Below are 20191 nucleotides of genomic sequence, written 5' to 3'. Positions count from 1 at the left end.
GGGTGGACCTCCCATGCTGACACAGCCTCCCTCCTACAGGCCCACGCCAAAGCTAGACGAGTCTAGGGGTGGGCCCATAGAGTATTAAAAGGATAGAGACTGATCTGGCGCGAAGCTCCGCCCCCCCGCTATTCATGTCAGTGGAAGTTGCTCAGTGGCGTTTTGAAGCACCCGGAAGAGCCTTCTACTTCCGACTTTTTTCGATTTGGTGCCCAAAATGCGGAAGTGCAAACGCGCTCAATGTTAAAGCCCAGCTGCACGGGGTTTCCCAATCATACTTCCACGGGTCCGCCTGCAGTCCCTCCTCTTACCACTAGGGCCCAGTGCTTCAACGTTGGATAGCCTCACTGGCCCCTTGGGTGGACCTCCCAGCTCACCACTTCTTCAGAGACCCTGAAACATACATGCTTACGGTAACCTACGTACAGTACACTATAGCAGTGGTTCCCAAACCTTTTCATGTCAAGGACCCCCAAATTGACACTCATTAGCCCGCGGACCCCCATTTGAAAAGATACGCCAAGGACCCCCATAAGAGAAGATCTTTACGGCTCTAGCAGTGATTCTCAACCATTTTCATTTCAAGGACCCCCAGGTTTGACCTGAATTAGGCTATAGACCCCCATTTAATGGCATTTCTATCTCTGGAACCCCCAATTTATATTGTAAAATCAAAGTAAATTGAACTCTGAGAGGTTCCATTTGTACACTCCATTTGGTTCCATTTGTACACTCTCTGAGTTACAGACCCATAAGGGTCCATTTGGTTCCAAACTATCATTTACCTGGGGACCCCCTGGAACTCTCTCAAGGACCCCTAGTACTCTGGGAACCACTGCACTACAGTACGCTTCAACGGAACAGAAACTGACCTCTCGCTTCAGTTCATCTCCACCGCCAGTCGAAGATTCCTTTCAATGATACTCGCTGTGGACACTAGTCAATAGTCATGCTGCTCTGTGCAATTTGTGACTTTCATTTTGCAGACTGGCACAGATCTCTGTGGGCAGAAAGTGGAATCGTTTTGCATAATCAGAGGCTGATGATCCGACGGCGACGGGAGTCTGGATTGCTTCAAATGACAGAACTTCCAGTGTTCCATGAGCGATGTGACAGTGTTTTGCAGTGCCTTGCATGTATGTGCTTAGTTACTGGTATGAGTGAGTGGACACCTGTAGTCTCTATAGTATCACTATTTAAAGCTCTGCAAACAATGCAAATAAACATAATAGTAATACCTTGGCGGTATTAGTTACTGTACATGTGCACGTTATGCACATGGCCATGCCATTACAGCTTTTTCAGGTACATGTTACTAATCGTCATACGATGAAGTATTAAGTGGTTACCACTTGTATTCAGCAAAAATAGCTACAATTATCATATCTACCAGCTCACAACGGGTGGCCACACGATGCATTTTTGAAGTTTGAAGATCAGTTTTTTGGCAAAGAGATTTGGTGTAGAGCAAAAAATGAGGCGACCAAGTACAGACCACTGTGGAACCCCTGTCAATGAAGTACATTTAAGCACCAATCCAATTTGGATTCCTATGAATGTTACTGTATATGGCTGGATACTTGCAATGCTTGCAAACCACATGAAGGAATGCAACAATGTGCCCAACACATGTTGAATGCGAAAAACATGAAGGCTATGCTGAAAACGTGATAAAAATGACTCTGACTGTGGGTTACAGTCAATATTAATTACGTTGATATATGAACTATGAACTGCTTATTTCTAATAAAATGTCAACATATAAAAACAATATTGTTCAACTTTTCCTTCACATGGTCCAACTTCATACCAGCAATAACACGCTCATCTATGGAGACATTATTGATGGCTCAGCATCCCAGCCAAAAAAAAGAGAGAAGAAATGCTGCAATGACAGGACTGACCAGGAGATGGAGGCGTTTCCCCAAACCACGGTCAATCAAGTCAGCCAAAAACCCCATCTGAAAACAAAGCACACATGAATCAGGAATTCTGGGATGAGCTACCAGAGGGATTAAATCCAAATCCTTTGTGGTGTGACAAACAATGCAGACATGAGCCCAGTGAATTGCATTGGTGCCACAGCAATCACACTAACCAGCATTTTAAGTGTGTGGCAGCCGGATAAAGGGCCCAGTCCTCCACAATAAGCCAAAGAGTTTGAGTAGCTGTCGTTTCTCCTCCTGGTTTCCCAAGGGAAATGCAACAAGGCCACAGGCTTTTAATGGTGTGAGCCGATGTGTGCAAAATAAGATCAAATGGGGATTGGGGTGGGGGGAGACTGGAGATTTCCGATTTGGAACAACGCTGTCTCATTTCCCCTGAGGATCAAGCAGACTAAAGCCCGATTTGTGCTTTCTTGTATGACATGTTGGGTTCCGAAAATAGCTGATCTACAAGCTCACAACGCATTGCATCGTGGTGTGTTGTGAGCTTGAAGATCTGTTATTTTCGACAGTCCCATTGACCTCACGTAAAATCAGTCACACCAACAGAGGGAGAGGGAGAGGGGGAGTGAGAAAGAGAGAGGGAGAGTAGAGATGAGATGAGAAAAGAAGCATCAGTTAGAAATACTCACAGATGTGAGATCAAATACCGTGTTTTATACATAGTGGTGGCATTGGGTCAGGATGCAGAGCGGCCATGTGGAAGGTTCCCGGTTCCATCCCCGGCTCGTCCCAGCACGCGTATCAAAACGTCTCGGTATTGTACCTGTCAAACTACTTCCAAAACGCCAACGCCGTCCACAACCACAACACCAGAGGGAGCTCCACTAACCACGTTCAACCCAGATTTGGCTAAAACAAGGGGTTAAATTAATTTGAAAATGATTTCTAACTGTTTATATGATGCTTTTGCATAGTGCTGTATATTTGTATGTCATTAAATGTTTTGATGAATTGAGTATGAAGGACCCCAATGGAAACAAGGCTTTCTAGGGTTTCAATCCTCTTGCGCAGACCATGCATTGAACTGCACTTTCTTGTGCTTGGGTGAATATCGATGTACAGTAAGTCACTATTAAGCACTTCAGAAGAAGCACTATCAAAAAGGTGCTATAGAAATGCAGATGGCCTAAAGTTACAGGTATTCTTAAAACATGTATTTATGCAGAGTCCAGCGTCTGAGGTACAGTGAGTACATCTGTAGCATGCAGAGTCCAGCGTCTGAGGTACAGTGAGTAGTACATCTGTAGCATGCAGAGTCCAGCGTCTGAGGTACAGTGAGTACATCTGTAGCATGCAGAGTCCAGCGTCTGAGGTACAGTGAGTACATCTGTAGCATGCAGAGTCCAGCGTCTGAGGTACAGTGAGTAGTACATCTGTAGCATGCAGAGTCCAGCGTCTGAGGTACAGTGAGTACATCTGTAGCATGCAGAGTCCAGCGTCTGAGGTACAGTGAGTACATCTGTAGCATGTAGAGTCTAGCGTCTGAGGTACAGTGAGTAGTACATCTGTAGCATGCAGAGTCCAGCGTCTGAGGTACAGTGAGTACATCTGTAGCATGTAGAGTCTAGCGTCTGAGGTACAGTGAGTAGTACATCTGTAGCATGCAGAGTCCAGCGTCTGAGGTACAGTGAGTAGTACATCTGTAGCATGCAGAGTCCAGCGTCTGAGGTACAGTGAGTAGTACATCTGTAGCATGCAGAGTCCAGTGTCTGAGGTACAGTGAGTACATCTGTTCCATTACACAGGTATAATGTGGATGCACACAGTGGGGAAACGCCAGCTGTGCAGGTGTGAACGCTCCATCCCCCCCAACCCTTCCTTCCTGGCTTTCACACCTCTATTAATTAACCCATTCAGGCCTGACGTTGAAATTTAAAAAAAAAAAGTTTTCTAAATCATGACAATTTTCGGAAAGATTTGAGGCACATTTTAACGATTTTTCAAAAATAGCAGATCTACAAGTTCATAGCGCGCCACTCGGTGGCGCGCTATGAGCTTGTAGATCTGCTATTTTTCAATAGCTAAATTATAACATAATGTTTAAAACGCTAACGCTAACGTGACATGGATGCGTTCCAGGTCTCAATGGATTAAGGTGTGCATCTGGGCCCCATGTCTGGCTAACCACATCTGGGACACATCTGGCACCATTGTGTTCATAAAGATATACATGTCAAGTAATATCCTAATGGACCATGTTAAAAGAAGTAGGGTCATTTTTATTTTATCTAATAATGATAATGGACAGGGGGCTTATCTGGAATCTATGCCGACGAACCACTTACACACTATAGTATATGTCATCCCTGTGCGTGTGTGTGTGTGTGTGTGTGTGTGTGTGTGTGTGTGTGTGTGACACAGTTCCAGACATGAAGACCACCAACCAACCACACATGCCATTATTGTGATTAAAAGAGCTTCACTCTCGATTACTGTAGATGCTGTCATTAAGTGCATATCAGATGATTTACTGTAGTGTGACACAACATGAAGAACATAATAAAACACAAATACACACTGACTGAGGAACATTTTTCAGTCAAATTTTATATCAATATAGATATTCAAAAGAACAACTTTGTTACAGAAAATCAAAAAGTGGAACCGTTTTTTTGCCATTTTGATATACAAATAATATTTGCATGTACTGTACATACAGTAGTTGGCCTGTAAAATCTCCCTGTCGTTCTTGTGGCGAACACATCTTTGATGAACTAAAAACTTACAAAATAAAGAAAAAGGCACAGACAAATGATTAACACTGAAGGCCTGATTTACACTTTGACGCATTACAGTGTCTTGCGTCGGAAATAGCCGACGCACAAGATCACGCATGCGGTGCATCTGCAACGCAGTGTGAGCTGTGTGACACCGTTGTATGACGGAGCATAGATCAGGCTCAAGGTGAAGAAGCTTTGTAAAGATGAGTGAAGTTTTTTTTTTCTTTTCTATTCTTTTTTTTTTTTTTTTTTAAGGAGACAAATAAATCAAGATGTGTCAAAATGACGCACAGCAAGAAACAAGACAAAAACCACTTTGGTGGGGAAATTCAATACTCTTTACAGTCAGGGAACACAGTGCCCTCTGTCATACAAATAAATTAATACAACTGTCCACACTCTCGGTTATCTAAAATCTTATGTACATCTTGTCTTTTACAGAATTGTATAATACATTATCAAAAACCTCTGCAATATGAAAACATATTTACAAATCAATGATTCAAAAAGGGACCCTCGCAGCTTCCCCAGTGTCACACGCACTAGTGCTTTCAGTCGCTCTGACACGCGCGCACATACACACACACACACACACACACACACACACACACACACACACACACACACACACCAATACAACCACACAACTGATACGACGCACACATTCACCCGGTAATTCTCTCATGCAGCACACAACGATACAGAAGGCATTCATAGAGGGTTGTGCAACAAAGAGCATACGAAACAGTTCAAATATGGCTGTGGGATGAACGCATCACATGCATGATGATGAGTACACACACACACACACACACACACACACACACACACACACACACACACACACACACACACACACACACACACACACACAATGTCTCTCTACCTGTGTAATCTCATCTTATGCCTATGTGCAGGAGGAGCAGCTACAGTATTATAGCGGTATAGTAGAGTAGTGTGTGTTTATGGTGCAGGGCAGAAGCATCATGTTCACTGACAGCCACATCCTGCCTGATGTCAACCTCCCTAGTCCCTACGGTACAATCTGTTGTCCGTCTGCTGCCACTAACATCACCATGACAAACCCCCCCGCCCCCTGCCTTCTGCTCCCAAGGGGCGGTGTCCGAAAAATGGCTGCTCAAAGACGTCTGCAAGCCGCGGGAGGAAGGACAGCGGGCTAACGGGAGGAAGGACAGCGGGTTAACGGGAGGAAGGACAGCGGGCTAACGGGAGGAAGGACAGCGGGCTAACGGGAGGAAGGACAGCGGCTAACGGGAGGAAGGACAGCGGGCTAACGGGAGGAAGGACAGCGGCTAACGGGGGGAAGGACAGCGGGCTAACGGGAGGAAGGACAGCGGGCTAACGGGAGGAAGGACAGCGGCTAACGGGAGGAAGGACAGCGGCTAACGGGAGGAAGGACAGCGGGCTAACGGGAGGAAGGACAGCGGGCTAACGGGAGGAAGGACAGCGGGCTAACGGGGGGAAGGACAGCGGCTAACGGGAGGAAGGACAGCGGGCTAACGGGAGGAAGGACAGCGGGCTAACGGGAGGAAGGACAGCGGGCTAACGGGGGGAAGGACAGCGGGCTAACGGGGGGAAGGACAGCGGGCTAACGGGGGGAAGGACAGCGGGCTAACGGGGGGAAGGACAGCGGCTAACGGGGGGAAGGACAGCGGGCTAACGGGGGGAAGGACAGCGGGCTAACGGGAGGAAGGACAGCGGGCTAACGGGAGGAAGGACAGCGGCTAACAGGAGGAAGGACAGCGGGCTAACGGGAGGAAGGACAGCGGGTTAACGGGAGGAAGGACAGCGGCTAACGGGAGGAAGGACAGCGGGCTAACGGGAGGAAGGACAGCGGCTAACGGGAGGAAGGACAGCGGCTAACGGGAGGAAGGACAGCGGCTAACGGGGGGAAGGACAGCGGGCTAACGGGAGGAAGGACAGCGGGCTAACGGGAGGAAGGACAGCGGGCTAACGGGAGGAAGGACAGCGGGCTAACGGGGGGAAGGACAGCGGGCTAACGGGGGGAAGGACAGCGGCTAACGGGAGGAAGGACAGCGGCTAACGGGGGGAAGGACAGCGGGCTAACGGGGGGAAGGACAGCGGGCTAACGGGGGGAAGGACAGCGGGCTAACGGGGGGAAGGACAGCGGGCTAACGGGAGGAAGGACAGCGGGCTAACGGGGGGAAGGACAGCGGCTAACGGGGGGAAGGACAGCGGCTAACGGGGGGAAGGACAGCAGGCTAACGGGGGGAAGGACAGCGGGCTAACGGGGGGAAGGACAGCGGCTAACGGGGGGAAGGACAGCGGGCTAACGGGGGGAAGGACAGCGGCTAACGGGGGGAAGGACAGCAGGCTAACGGGGGGAAGGACAGCGGGCTAACGGGGGGAAGGACAGCGGCTAACGGGGGGAAGGACAGCGGGCTAACGGGGGGAAGGACAGCGGGCTAACGGGGGGAAGGACAGCGGGCTAACGGGAGGAAGGACAGCGGGCTAACGGGGGGAAGGACAGCGGGCTAACGGGAGGAAGGACAGCGGGCTAACGGGAGGAAGGACAGCGGGCTAACGGGAGGAAGGACAGCGGGCTAACGGGAGGAAGGACAGCGGGCTAACGGGAGGAAGGACAGCGGGCTAACGGGGGGAAGGACAGCGGCTAACGGGGGGAAGGACAGCGGCTAACGGGAGGAAGGACAGCGGGCTAACGGGGGGAAGGACAGCGGGCTAACGGGAGGAAGGACAGCGGGCTAACGGGGGGAAGGACAGCGGGCTAACGGGAGGAAGGACAGCGGCTAACGGGAGGAAGGACAGCGGGCTAACGGGGGGAAGGACAGCGGCTAACGGATCCTAACGCATCCTAACGGATCCTAACGGATCCTAACGGATCTTGATTTTATTTGTGTGTGTGTATGTGTGTGTGTGTGTGTGTGTGTGTGTGTGTGTGTGTGTGTGTGTGTGTGTGTGTGTGTGTGTGTGTGACTGTGTGCATGCGTATTCCTGTGCATGTGTTTGTATGTATGTCTGAAATGCTGAGTCTCTGTAATGCCGACGGGCGAGCCGTTATTCATGCTGTTTGTGTTGTCTGAACGCAAGCGCATAATTGTCTGCCTGTTCCTTTGAGAAGAGGCTGTTGAGTTGTGTGTGTGTGTGGGAGGGTGGACTTTGCATGTTTGCCAAAGAATAGTGCAGTGCTATGTGTGGTGAACAGAAAAATATGCAACACAACTGAGTCTTTAACAACCGCATAGCCAGCGGCCACACTAACCCAAAACCATGTCACAACAAATCCCTGAATGTTGATAACATTCACTAACGGCCACACAGCCTATTGCTGATTTTATCTTATATAAACTCTGCTCTCCCCCTTTAACACCTGGCACACTTATCTCTCACACAGTCCTGTCTGCCTATAGAAGAACTATACCTCCTGCACAACTTCAATAAGCTTCCATCTTCAGCAACCCTCAACTCTTCAAGCATTCTGGGGTGACTGAGGTCAAACAAATTAAACTACACTCCAAACGCTTCTTCGGCCCACTCCTAAAGGCTTGCCTATAAGAGAAATCCAAAGCACACATGCTAACATTTCCTGGGTAAAATGATCTCAGTTCAATTTAGCCTGGGAAAACAATAATGGTAAAATCAAAGTCCATGCGGAATAACACTGACAAGAACAAACGTCATCTTCAGTGACGGTGAGGCGGGTGTGACTGATGAACTCTGATATGAACCTGTACAGATTGTCCCATCGAGGAAGGTGCTGTTAATTAGACCTCCTTGTTTCTAAACAGGGTTCCTTGAGCTCTGTGCTCCCCTCTAGGAATACAACTGAACCCAGATTACAACAGGACAAAAAGGACTCTCTACACTCGACTCTTCCCTGTCACATCATAATCAGAGCACAGGTAATGCACACCTCATTCAAAGCTATGCAAACAGAAGAGGACATAGAAAGAGAACCTATTTTTTAACTCAAGTTCAAGTCAATGCCGGGGAAACATTAAAACATGGCCGCTTAATTAAAAATCTAAATCAAGTGCTTTGAGGTTAATTTTGGAATAACAGGCCCAGTTTTAATCAATGTCCTGTATTAACATGGGTAGAAAACAGATCCAGCTTGGATACAACAGCGGCAAACTATTTCGATAAATAGCAATGATCGAAAATAGCAGCCATTTGTGGCGTTATAAAAAGTGTAATGTACAAACAGCATACGGACATGAATGTCAGGATGTTGGATGAGGGTGAGGATGATATGTTGTTCTTCCCTTGAAAACAAACTCAAGCGAGAGCCATCCCTGACGACCTCGCATGTGCGATTTGCTTGAGCGGCTAGCCGTGCCCTCCCACTTTCTTTTTTTTCTTCTCCTCCCTTTACCATCTTTTTCTTTTTTGCTCTTTTTTGCCTTGGGGTGGTCAGGTCACTTTGCGGCGGACAGCATGGGCTGCTCCGTGTACCAGTGAGTTCCTGGGTCGGGCATGCTGGCGCCCAGGGGCAGGGTGATGAACTGAGGGCACGTGCCCCCGCCGCCGCCCACGACGCCCACGGCCGGCGGGTAGGGGTGGTGGTGCGCGTGGTGGTGCGCGTGGTGGTGGCCCGCGCCCGCCACGCCCTCCGTCCGGCCGATGTGGATCTCGTCCTCCTCGCCCTCGCCGGTGGTCTTGCGGTACACCGGGTTGTCAAAGTTCATGCTCTTGGTGGAGTGGCTCCGCCAGTTCCTCCACACCATGTAGAGGGCGGAGCACAGGAGGCCGAACACCACTGTGGCAACGATAGGAACTGCATGCGTTTAACACACAGCAGGGGGGGAGGGGGGAGGGAGGGAGGGGCGGGGATGGGGGGTTGTCAGCGTTAAACGATGCAGAACAAGTCCATGGCATGAAATGACAGGCATACATAGGAGATCAGCAGGCATGCTGATGGGGGGTTGTGTGTTTGGGTCACTAGGGGCTAAGCGCGGGGCTTACGTTGAGGGTAGTGTTTGGCAGGACAGGTCGAGGAGAATCGATCGCGATTGACCTCTCTTTACTACTCTGGCTTCGTTAGCACTTTGATCACACAGTAACGCAGTAGCACATACCCGACCACACTCGTATAGTAGCGAGCCTAGCAGGTTTCCGTCTCTGCCATCGACGCATTTAGCTTCCGTTCTAACATTTAGCTTTACAGTCGCACGGCAACAATAGCTGTGGTCAGTGCTTACCACACTGTTTAGCGCTGCTACAGCAGTTTAGAAAGTATGCACACAGTGTCACCTGCGTGGGATAGCTGTATGTTGGCAGTTCTAAACATGACTGGACTCTCTCAGTGAAGTGGCTCTAGTGAAAACCGGGTGGAAACCTTACTTTACTTTAAAAAATATTGTGTTTCAACGTATCCAATGTAGTAATTATCCCTATAGCGCATCGATAGAGGAAAGAACTGGTCATATTTCTAAGGGAACCAGATATAAATAGGTTCTATGCAACAGCAGCCAAATTGGCAAAAAGAAAATTGGCTGATTCCTTACTTCCTTACTAATTAAGGCTCTCTTCCATTTAGTGTAGCAGGGTCTTTCCACAGTGACAACATGCACAACATCAGCATCCTGAGTCTGTTTTGACCAGAATGGAACACAACCTTTATCAGTTTTGTATTGGAAAACCTGTGAAGGCAGTAAGGAAGCAGCCCGACGTCTTGCCAGTATGGCTGCTGTGCATAGAGCCCATTAATGTTGCGTTTGCTGTGTCGTTCTGTACAGTAATACCCAAAACAAGCCACAGGCAAGGATCTGGCGTAGGCCAGGTTCCTTGTGGTTGTAGCCAGATACCCAACACAACAACACAGAGTGGTGGAGAATGACACAGCAAGGCAGAAATGTCTCTCTCGCTCGCTCGCTCGCACGCACGCACGCACGCACGCACGCACGCACGCACGCACGCACGCACGCACGCACGCACGCACGCACGCACGCACGCACGCACGCACGCACGCACGCACGCACGCACACACGACCCTGGGACAGGCCTGTGCGTCCTCATCCTGATCCTGACAGGATGGCTGTGAATCATCCAATATGCCAGTGGTTCTCAAAGTGTGGTCTGGGGGCCCCCAGGGATTCTTGAGGGGGTTTCCAGAGGGTCCCCAGATAAATGATCGATAGTTGGGAACAACTATCGAAGGCTGTGACCCGGAGAGCGAAACCAAACGAAATGGACCCTTAGCACGGGTCCATTTTGTTTACGTTTGTACGCTCACCGAGTTATGGGCATGCAGTGGCCCGAACGCGTTTGAGAACCACTGCAGTAGGCAGAGGGTGGATGTTAAGACAGGAAACGGAATGCTGGTGGCCTACGAGGCGTAGAGGCACAGAGGGAGGGCAGGGGGAAGGGTGGGGGGGGGGGTGGGGGGGGTGTTCAACAGGTCACTCACCTATGGGGATGACCACCCCCAGGACAGCCACGGTCAGGTTCTCACCCAGGATGAAGTTCTCACTGCCCGCTAGGACGATAAAGAATGAGAGTTAATGGAGAGACATAAAGATAGAGAGAGAGAGAGGAGACAGATAACGCCAGACGGAATGGGAAAGTTGGTAAAAGAGCGAGGGAGCCATTGTGAGAGTGCGGTTGATAAAGAATGAATGAGAGAGGTAGTTAGAATATGCAAGCGATGATGGGATGTACATTAGTGCGGTGGGTGGAACGTAAGAAGGAGGAACAAAGGAGCGGGAGGAGGGTGGAAGCGTGGAGACGGGGCAATGAAAGACAAGTGATTAACATGAGAGTGACAACCCATCATTTCTGTGTTAATGTGTGTGCTTGAATTATAAGTATGTGAGTGAGAGAGAGAGAGAGAGAGAGAGAGAGAGAGAGAGAGAGAGAGAGAGAGAGAGAGAGAGAGAGAGAGAGAGAGAGAGAGAGAGAGAGAGAGAGAGAGAGCGGGAGAGAGCAGTTTGGCATTGGTTAGCACCTGGCTGCCTCTCCAAGGCCCGGTCCAGACTACAGACTACAGACTGAGCTACCTTGGCAGTCTCTCTGACCCTCATAATCTCCATGTACATCCCATTAGCATAATGTCACATCACCCCTTAATCACATTAACCCTGGCCTCTGGAATTTGGGCACATTTTCAAATATTGTGTTTCTTACTTTTTACAAAAAAAGAAGAAAATGGCCTTCTAACAACCGCACAACGAGTCGTGACTCACGATGCAACGTATTGTGAGCTTGTCGAATCAGCTATTTTTGCCACTTGTCGTACGACAAAGTAGCCTACATAGGGATGAAGAGGTTAATAATGAATTGTTTTTTTTATAATACTCTCTCTCTCTCTCTCTCTCTCTCTCTCTCTCTCTCTCTCTCAAACACTTACAAAATATTAATGGACAAACAATATAAACACTGCAAGAATTACACAGCCTACACAGACCTGTGCAAACACGTCATTTATGATGGTGAAAGACACATTTTTGAGGCCAACAATCTCATTAAAGTCAGTGAAGCGAGACCAGCAGTGGCTTGTGGTTATCTCAACTTAATGTTATCTTTATGGGGTCGTTGACAGGGACCGGAGCATGGCGAGTCAAACGTACAGTACTGTACGCCAAGGTGAAATCACACAGTTGTCGGAGGAACGCAGAACCATTTCTCTCTTTCTATAGGTTACAGATGGGTTACTAGGTTACTCTACTACAGTGGTGGAAAGTAATTAGTACAACTAAGACTCGCGAACGCAGCTCGTAAATTGCAATAACAACAATTAGAATAAATTACGTTTTTTTTTTATTCTTTTTTTTAGTTTTATTATTTTATGTTTTTTAAAGTTTTTTTTCCTCTTTTTTAACGTTTTCTACTGTGTGTGTGTGTGTGTGTGTGTGTGTGTGTGTGTGTGTGTGCGTGCGTGTGTGTGTGTGTGTGCGTGTGTGTGTGTGTGTGTGTGTACAATTAACCAATTAAAAAACAAGCTCCCAACACACCGCAATGCAACAAGGAAGTATAGCCCACTCCACTGAGGGGCCGGGACCCCGGTCAACGACTTCTACGTTGATCAGGTTCGGGTTGGACTCGCATTACGTTAGTAATTACTGTTTACACTCTGATGAGTTCAGAGTGAGAACGTGTTGGTGGATGCGACGCAAAATAGTGACCGAGGCTCATACAATACATGTGCAGGCCTAATACAGTATGTGAGGGCTATAACATTTAAAACATCATTCTTCACAGTTTACATCAAATAAAGTAAGTCTTTATTTGCTGCTGGATCACCTAACTTGGCTTTATTCTTCCTGGCATTTTTATGCTTCTATTTCAGGTGCTATTCATATTTGTAGAAAATTGTTGTTGGTGACACTTGGTGTTGGTTTCTTTACTTTTTCTGTTAGATCACGTTACTTATACATTGCTTTATTCTCTGCCATTGCTTACGTGTCGTTGGCACTAGTAACACCTCTTAGTAGCACTGTACTACGTACAGTTGGAGGCCATCGATATTGTCCTTTTCTTTTTGCTGAGGTTTGCGTGATCTGCGCAAAAGGACAGTTAACCCATTTTGGGCGGGAACCCCTTTTGGTGTTTTAAACATTGTTATAATTTAGCTATTGAAAAATAGCAGATCTACAAGCTCATAGCGCGCCACCGAGTGGCGCGCTACGAGCTTGTAGGTCTGCTATTTTTGAAAAATCGTGAAAATATTTATTTCAGAAAACTGGAGGATTTATAAGGATTTTTTAAAATTTTGAGGTCAGGCCTAAATGGGTCAAATGATAAGGGACAATATCGGTGGCACCCAACTGTACGTACACGTACACGGTATGTGATGTGTGTGTTCTGTCTGTTTGAGTGTATCAGAGAGTTGCGTGCAGGCTGTGTGCTTCAGAGAAATCACAGGTCAGAGAGATTCAATTGATTGACAACCCTAGCCTCCTGAGTCACTATACTGTAGCTAGCTTACGGTACTTACCAAGGTTAGAAAATAAGATTAAGACATTGGTTCCAGTGTGTTGACAGTAGCACAGTATTAACTTGGCAAAATGTCAATGTCAAGGTTTGCGGAAATCAAGCTTGGGAAGCTGAAGCGCTTGCCTTAGCACTAGCAGAGGTATGTTATTTGACCACTTGAGTGACATGTTAATGCACTTCACTGGGTTCCAATTTGGCCTTCACGGGGAAATCATAAAACAGTTTTTAAAATGATGGATTTTCACAGTTGATTTTGTGGGTCCACACAAAATGTCCTATTTCCCAACACTACACAAACATTCAGTCAGATTTTTTGGATCAACTATACAATGCCTGAAGGTCAATAGAACGAAAGCTTGCATTGTGCACAGATTTGAGTGTGTGGACTCCACACACTCAAATCTGTGCACAAAAATCATGTCTAAACTTTTATGACTCCGTCTCCAGCACCTCACCTAAATCTATCGGCAGATGAGCAGTGGCTTTTTTCACACCTTTTCAACAAATTTGCTGTGAGATTTGATTACTTCAAAAGTGTTGGTTGGTTGTGATGCTGACATTATTCGACTAATGTCCCACTGACATGCAAGGATCATTTGAAAGACCTTTTTTTCAAGTCTGTGTGCTGTGGACTGGGCATATTAACTCCTGGCATTGTTGTTTTCCCCTTGTTGTTGTCTTCCAAGGAAATTCAAAATGTTCAACAATAGCAAAGATAGTAAACCACCAAGTAGATATAGATGAGCTGTTTTCACTATTCGTTAAGTGGTTAACGTGTAAAACATACCAAATAAAAAGCAATGTTTGTAAGCCACTTACAGTGCTGGGAGACACTGCTGTCTCCTGCCGGTGTGGTGGGGACGGCCACGGAGCTGACTGTGGGGTTTGAACCCAGCGCCTCAGACTCCTCCGACGCGGGCCTGGGGGTGCTGAGCGGAGGGAGGGACTCAGCAGGGCCACCGCGGGGAGCCGTGGTCGGGCCGGAAACGGCGTCCGCCTGGGACACTGATCCCCCCGACGCCGGCTGGGACCCCTCAGCGACGTCTACTGTGGTAACAGCTGCTGAGACGGTGGGAGACGAAGGCATCAAATAGTCATTTCTTGGCACCCCTGGAAGGAAAAGTAATAATAAACTTTATAGTGTAACACAATGTAGCTTAAACGGGGGGTTTGATTGATCTTGTGTAGTTAAAATACACGTTTAATAGCTCTGTATTAGTTAGTAACTGTGAGAGAAGGTCATACCTCTATTGCAATAATTACTTGGAATATAGAGCTTTTTTAGAAAAATAGAATCAAATAAAAATAATATATATAATAATACTACTACTACTTACAGCTCTAAGAACACAGTTATACTGTGAGTTCCGTCGATGTCTTACATCATATGACACACTTACCTGAAATATTGCATTACATACAGTGCTAAATTAAACACCTTTCAGTATCACACGTTAGGTCCACAATTAGGTCCTAACCAACAGTGAAGGCAGTGTATATCAATTACACAACTGCTACTAAACACGCACGAGCGCGCGCACGCACGCACGCACGCACGCACGCACGCACGCACGCACGCACGCACGCACGCACGCACGCACGCACGCACGCACGCACGCACGCACGCACGCACGCACGCACGCACGCACGCACGCACGCACGCACGCACGCACGCACGCACGCACGCACGCACGCACGCACGCACGCACGCACGCACGCACGCACGCACGCACGCACGCACGCACACACACACACACACACACACACACACACACACACACACACACACACACACACACACACACACACACACACACACACACACACACACACACACACACACACACACACACACACACACACACACACACACACACACCACAGGTCAAGCCCTTCCCTGAGGCAAGCAGAAATTATGAGAGATTATACACCCAGTAAACACTCTGTCGAGCAGAGCCCTTGGGGTGATATTGATTAGTAGACTAATCTAATGGACTCTTCATTCACCTGGTACACAGCCTCTCATATCAGGGCCCAGGTCCTGGCCGTCGGGGCAGGCACACGTGTATTTGGGGGAATGCTCTGTGATCTGTGGAGCCTTGAGACACAGGTAGTCACAGCCTCCGTTGGCCTCGTTGGCCAGGTTACAGCTGTCTGGGCCTGCATGGGGGATGTACGCAGAGACAGTGACATACACATTATTAAGCCAGTCATATGTTGTCGTACGATAGCGTCGTACTCTGAAAATAGCTTATGAATCCATTATTTTCGGGGTATAACGGGGCCTAAATTTGGCATTTTGATATGATATGTAAATATCCTCTACTAGTGGTTCAGTTTGGAAAGTGCTTAAACCATTTTGTACTGCGCCGTGTTTTGTGGTGTACCTCCAAACAGTTAAGTTCTTATTCCTATGTGTCCTCTTGGGAGATCAATTAACATTGAGATGTTACTGTGCAGCCATTAATGGGAACAGCAAAGTGGAGAGACTTCAGCACCATGGACAGTGACGATATACAGTACGTTGTTTAGGTCAGCTGATGGAAGGAAGGAACATTGTTGAATTATTTTGTATTGTTCTTATTGAACTATTAATCTATGTTATTTAATGACCTCTTCCAGTAAGGAAAGGATTCCAAGTAAGCCTGCCGGCTTCTTCCTTTCCTAGTAAGTTGTATCGTTTCTATATATTTTTTTTATAACAATGTGCTAATCAACTAAACTAAACATACTGTACCTATGCATACTATGTGATGAATCAGTGAGTAGTTCCGATTACTGTAGGTGACCTACATACAGGTTATAAAAGCTGGTAGTTCCCTCTGTTGGTGTTATGACTTTATATATTGTCAATGACTTCCAGAGGGGGAGAGGTGGTGGAGACAGAGTTTGAGGTCCAATGGAGTTAAGAGGTTTTCTCCAAAGTGCTTTTTACTACTTTTCATTACGTAAAGGGTGTTCGATAGCACTGATTTGTGCAAAAAAAAAAATCTAAAACCTCAAAAAATAGTAGTTCCCATCAATAAATATTTATCCTAAATGCCCGTATCAAAACATAATCACATACGAGTAATGTGATTCTGTATTGACAGGAGCCACGCGGTTCCCATGTGGACCCCGAAATCCACATGATTCGATAGTTTTTTATAAGCCATTATTTGTGCCTCAAGAAGGTCCCATGGTTGCTAGGGTAGCAACAGCAGTCACCGATGGCGATAATAAATCAATAAGTAATAAGCCAGTAAATGCAATAGTAGAGGAACAAACGTATAATGTGAGCACGCACACATAGTGCAAGAGTAAAAGAGAGGGAGAGGGATGGAGGGAGTAGTAGTAATAGCTTATTGAGTTATCGATCGCCCCCTGCCATGGATTTATTTCCCACTGAAGTAATACTATACAGACAGAACAAAGCAAATGGCTCACAGTGTACACATCAGTGGCAATGCTCGCTGGGAGCCTTTACTCCAGAACATGTAAGCAGATTTATCGAAAGACCAAACCCAATCAGAATCATCTTTAACAAAAGATATGGCTGTCAGGATCATGACATTTTACTTGATTTATGTATGGCTTGTAGGCTTCATAAAACTTGCACAGGGCAGATATGGCAAATAACTTAAATATACAAAGAAGTGATTGACATATTTAATAATGTTAAACTTTTAAAAAAACATTATCAACTTTCAATGCTTTGAAAAATGTGCTAGAAAAGGCAAAAGGCACCCAGAGGTTTCTCTGGAGGGAATCAGTCACACTCACAGACAAGTATCAGGCTGACTACTGTACGTGCCTCAAATAATGCTTTGATACCGCCTCTGAACCACATCATTTATTTATTCATGTTACACCTGCACAGCTCCTTATGAATACCATGCAAAAGGAAATGTGCATGAACGTTTAGTACCATCATCACACCCCAGTTTTGTTTCTTTATGATGTTTTCTTAATCTTAGTTTCAAAGAAATGGAATTATGATTAAAATATGACAAAACACATCTCACTCTCTCACTCTCATCTCACTTGCAGGATAACACAAATGCGCACACGCATGCACGCACGCACGCACGCACGCACGCACGCACGCACGCACGCACGCACGCACGCACGCACGCACGCACGCACACACTCACACGCACACACACACACACGGTCACCTTGGGGCTGGCGGAGCTGGTGGAAGATGACGATGTCAAGGGGGTCATTGAGGTGTTCGGCCAGCGTTTGGACATCCTGGCCAGTCAGCCTGTTGGCAGCGTAGACTGTCCCCCTCTCCCTGTCTGTCCAGTAAATTCGGTCCTGACAGGAGAGGAAGAGGTTTTTGTGTTTTATTGCAATTTCATTTCTGCTATTATGTCTATAATATTCTACCAAGATTTGACAGTAGAGAAAGAGAGTTAGAGAGAGAATGGGAGTGAATTAGATAAACTACAAAATATCAACAGCTTTTCCTATGGCATTTGGAGTTTTATGCCATGGACATGTGTGCACACATGTCTGTACACAGAGGCACACTTGATTATTGCAGCAAGTGCACCCCTCCTCTTCAATAATACACTGAATTTGATGCACTAAACCAACAACAATAGGCATTACCTTCATGAAATGTTTGATTTCATGCTTTTTGCCAACTTAATCAGGTCTAGATACGTGAGGTGAATGTGAATGCTCTGGATCAGTTCATTACCACACCAAAAGCAGCAGGTGAGATCATTCTCATTCTGGTCATTGTGTCAGCACATGCAGCGAGCGAGCACAGTCAAGGAAAATGTCAGGGTTGCACTTTCTAAGACTTTCTTGTATTCTGCATTTCCATTTGAAAAGGTTTGCACTGCGAGGGAGAAAAAAGGGTTTAACAAAGGGCTTTTGGCTCAGGGGTGTGGAAGCCGTTCCTTATCCACGACTGGAATGTTTAAATCGGTTTAAGTCTCAAGAATTGACATTTCGATGTATAGACTGACCAGTCCACACGTTTTGGATTCTAAGCTGGGGCTCCCGCATGGGAAATAAAACACAGCTCATCCAAAGGTGAATGTCCACTGGCCAAGGGAGACATTAGGCTTCTGGGATGCAGGCAGGGTTACTCTGCAACATTCACCCCCTAAGAAACCTGAACCTGGAGTCCTATATATAACCACCTGGATGCAAACCCAGGTCTGCTGCATGGGAAATCTACCACTCATTCAAAGGGGGATCTTAGGGAGATTTTAGGCTTTACACACACACGCGCACGCGCACACGCACACACACACACGCACACGCACACGCACGCGCACACACACACACACACACACACACACACACACTCTTATATTGAATTTTTGTGGTCTCAGTCAAAGCACTAGTATACTGTATATATGCCATACTCTGAGGCACACAACCAGATTAAAGTTCCTCTGCTACTGTAGCTCTTCCATATCTCACACATGCAGGCATGTTGTTCTGTGTGTGTGTGTGTGTGTGTGCGTGCGTGCGTGCGTGCGTGCGTGACTGTGTGACTCTCTGCTTACTGGTTGTCCACAGTGTGTGCAGCCTGCCACGCACGCTATAGTAATTTAATGTGAGATATGAGGATATAAGCAGCTGTGTGTGGTTAGAAGATAATACAATGTGTGTGAATGGCCACAGTGATCATCAAGAACCATTACCTCTTTTCATGGGGTCTCATTTGGTTAATGCTTTCATAGCTACTGCTTCACGGCTAATTTGCGTAATAATAACGCTTAATCCTTTATCCATTGTCTATCCAATTCATGGTTCTAAATACTGTTCACATTTTAGATATTCCTGTTCAGTGTGTGTGAAGTCTAGATATTCCTGAAGGTGTGTGTGAAGTTTCACGACAAGACTGAGTTCAAATCAGTTGTTAACCACTTCAACCCAACTTAGTTGACCAGGTCATCTGGGAAAGGTCTGCTGTCTGTTCCTGAAACCATAAATACAGTAAACGTGGGGAAGCAGTCCGAAGCAGCATATAGTTTATATGCATATCTGGAACAAACTCCCAGAAAACTGCAGGTCTGCTGCCACTCTTATTTATTTTAAAATCCAACTAAAGACACTTCTGTTTGCTGCTGCCTTTGATCGAGTTATTATTTTTTCTACTGTGTCTTTTTTTGTGTCTTCTACTTATTTTGTTCTAGGCATATCCTAATGTCATTTTATAATTGTATTATTGTGTTTCCTTTGCTTGATGTTTTGTGTAAAGAACATTGAATTGCCTTGTTGTTGAAATGTGATATACAAATAAAATGGCCTTGCCTAGGTGCACTAGTACTTCCCTCTACACTATAAAATGGCCTTGCCTAGGTGCACTAGTACTAGTACTACTAGTGCCTAGGTGCACTAGCACTAGTACTACTAGTGCCTAGGTGCACTAGCACTAGTACTACTAGTGCCTAGGTGCACTAGCACTAGTACTACTAGTGCCTAGGTGCACTAGTACTTCCCTCTACACTACAGTTTACACTAAATCTCTTCACTGAAAATACCTGATCTCAGTTGATTCACAAAGTGTACAAATGGAACAAAATGGACCCTTACCCAATGGACTGTCCATGTGTACACTCTCAAGAGTCATGGAGTCCG

The 20191-nt window shown here is 46.6% G+C and overlaps 1 protein-coding gene across 1 annotated transcript in view; it reads right to left on the bottom strand.

The window, feature by feature from the left end:
* Positions 1–8882: 8882 nt before the first annotated feature.
* Positions 8883–20191, bottom strand: part of LOC306943004 (low-density lipoprotein receptor-related protein 8-like) — a gene marked incomplete at its 5' end in the record, with an annotated part of 96047 nt that continues 84738 nt past the window's right edge. The window contains 5 exons of the mRNA XM_079529209.1: positions 8883–9446; positions 11079–11147; positions 14423–14665; positions 15611–15763; positions 17761–17902. Of these exons, the coding sequence (XP_079385335.1) occupies positions 9088–9446; positions 11079–11147; positions 14423–14665; positions 15611–15763; positions 17761–17902 (966 nt within the window). The 3' untranslated portion in view covers positions 8883–9087. The remainder of the gene's footprint in view (positions 9447–11078; positions 11148–14422; positions 14666–15610; positions 15764–17760; positions 17903–20191) is intronic.

The sequence above is a fragment of the Electrona antarctica genome (genome assembly GCF_951216825.1).
Source record: "Electrona antarctica genome assembly, chromosome: 19".
Taxonomy (NCBI): domain Eukaryota; kingdom Metazoa; phylum Chordata; class Actinopteri; order Myctophiformes; family Myctophidae; genus Electrona; species Electrona antarctica.
This window is presented reverse-complemented; position numbering and strand designations above follow the sequence as displayed.